General features: G+C 46.6%; 1 protein-coding gene across 2 annotated transcripts in view; it reads right to left on the reverse strand.

The window, feature by feature from the left end:
* Positions 1 to 1,398, reverse strand: part of LOC122544730 (pleckstrin homology domain-containing family O member 1-like) — a 13,571-nt gene that overhangs the window by 7,501 nt on the left and 4,672 nt on the right. For both annotated transcript variants that reach the window (XM_043684031.1, XM_043684032.1), the window contains exon 4: positions 1,146 to 1,247. In XM_043684031.1, coding sequence (XP_043539966.1) covers positions 1,146 to 1,247 — 102 coding nt within the window. The remainder of the gene's footprint in view (positions 1 to 1,145; positions 1,248 to 1,398) is intronic.

The following is a 1,398-nucleotide window of genomic DNA, read 5'->3' on the forward strand; positions in this document are numbered from 1 at the left end:
CTGGCAACATCCTTGTAAATCTTTTCTGAACCCTTTCAAGTTTCACAACACCTTTCCGATAGGAGGGAGACCAGAATTACACACAATATTCCAACAGTGGCCTAACCAATGTCCTGTACAGCCGCAACATGACCTCCCAACTCCTGTACTCAGTACTCTGACATTTGCTGATGATGTAATATCAGTTAGGAAACCAAGTTGTAAGGAGGACGTAAGGAATCTGCTAAGAGCTATAGACAGGTTGAGGGGGCAAAGAAATTGACAAGCAGAGTATAATGTGGGGAAAAGTGAACATGTCCATTTTGAGAAAAAGAACAGGAAATCAGCAGTTATTTAAATTTAAAGGTAGATGAGGGATCTAGGTGTTCTAGTACATGAATCACAAAGTTAGTTTTCAGGTACAACAAGTGATTGAGAAGGAAATTGTAGTTTATTGCAAGTGGAATAGAATATAAATATCTTGTTTCAGTTGTACAGGACATTGGTGAAACCACATCTGCTGTGCCGTGTACACTGATGGTCTCCATAGGACCATAGGATCAAAGAGCAGGATTAGGCCACTTGGCCAACCGAGACTGCTGTTCCATTTGAATATTTGCCTGATATGTTTCTCAACCCAATTCTCCAGCCTTATTTAGTAAAGAATACAACGCCATTAGAAACAGTTCAGAGGGGGTTCCACAAACTGATACTTGAAACGCTGGTTCGCCGCTGAGGAATGTCTGGGCTGGCTGCACCTTTATCTGTTGGGAGCTGAGGAGAGTGAGAGTTGATCTTATTGAAAACGATGACATTCTGAGGGCACTTAACAAAGTGTCTGCAGGAGAGATATGTTCTCCTTACGGAGAGAAGGGAACGAGGGGATACAGTTTAAAAATAAGGGGTGCTCCATTTAAGACAGAGATGAGGGGAATGTTTCTCTGAACATCATGATTTTTTGGATCTTTCATTCTCCATGAGGCAGGGTCATTGGATACTTTTAAAGCAGAAATCGGCAGATTCTGACTAACGCGGGTACAGCTGGGGTCGAGGAGTTGGGGTTATGATCACATCAGCCATGGACCTAATGAATGATAGAGCAGCCCAAGGATACCTGACTCCTGCTCCGAACCAGCACGTTTGTGAATAAGGAGGAACCCACTCACCACTGCCATCAAGTGACCACGAGTGGGCGGTCGGCGAGCGTGCTGGATCTTCACGCGGTCTCGTGTTGGGTGAGCGAGAAAGCTTTCCTCGTCAACAGTGACCTGGAATCAAACACGTGACAGGGTTGGGAACTGCGCTCGGTCAGAGGCACATCGGCCGGACGTGCAGGAGTAAAGACCCACCCCCTCAACTCAACCACATTCCACCACCACCCCCCCCCACCACCACCACTCCCTCCCCCCCCCCCACCAC

The sequence above is a fragment of the Chiloscyllium plagiosum genome, chromosome 51 (assembly GCF_004010195.1).
Source record: "Chiloscyllium plagiosum isolate BGI_BamShark_2017 chromosome 51, ASM401019v2, whole genome shotgun sequence".
Lineage (NCBI taxonomy): Eukaryota > Metazoa > Chordata > Chondrichthyes > Orectolobiformes > Hemiscylliidae > Chiloscyllium > Chiloscyllium plagiosum.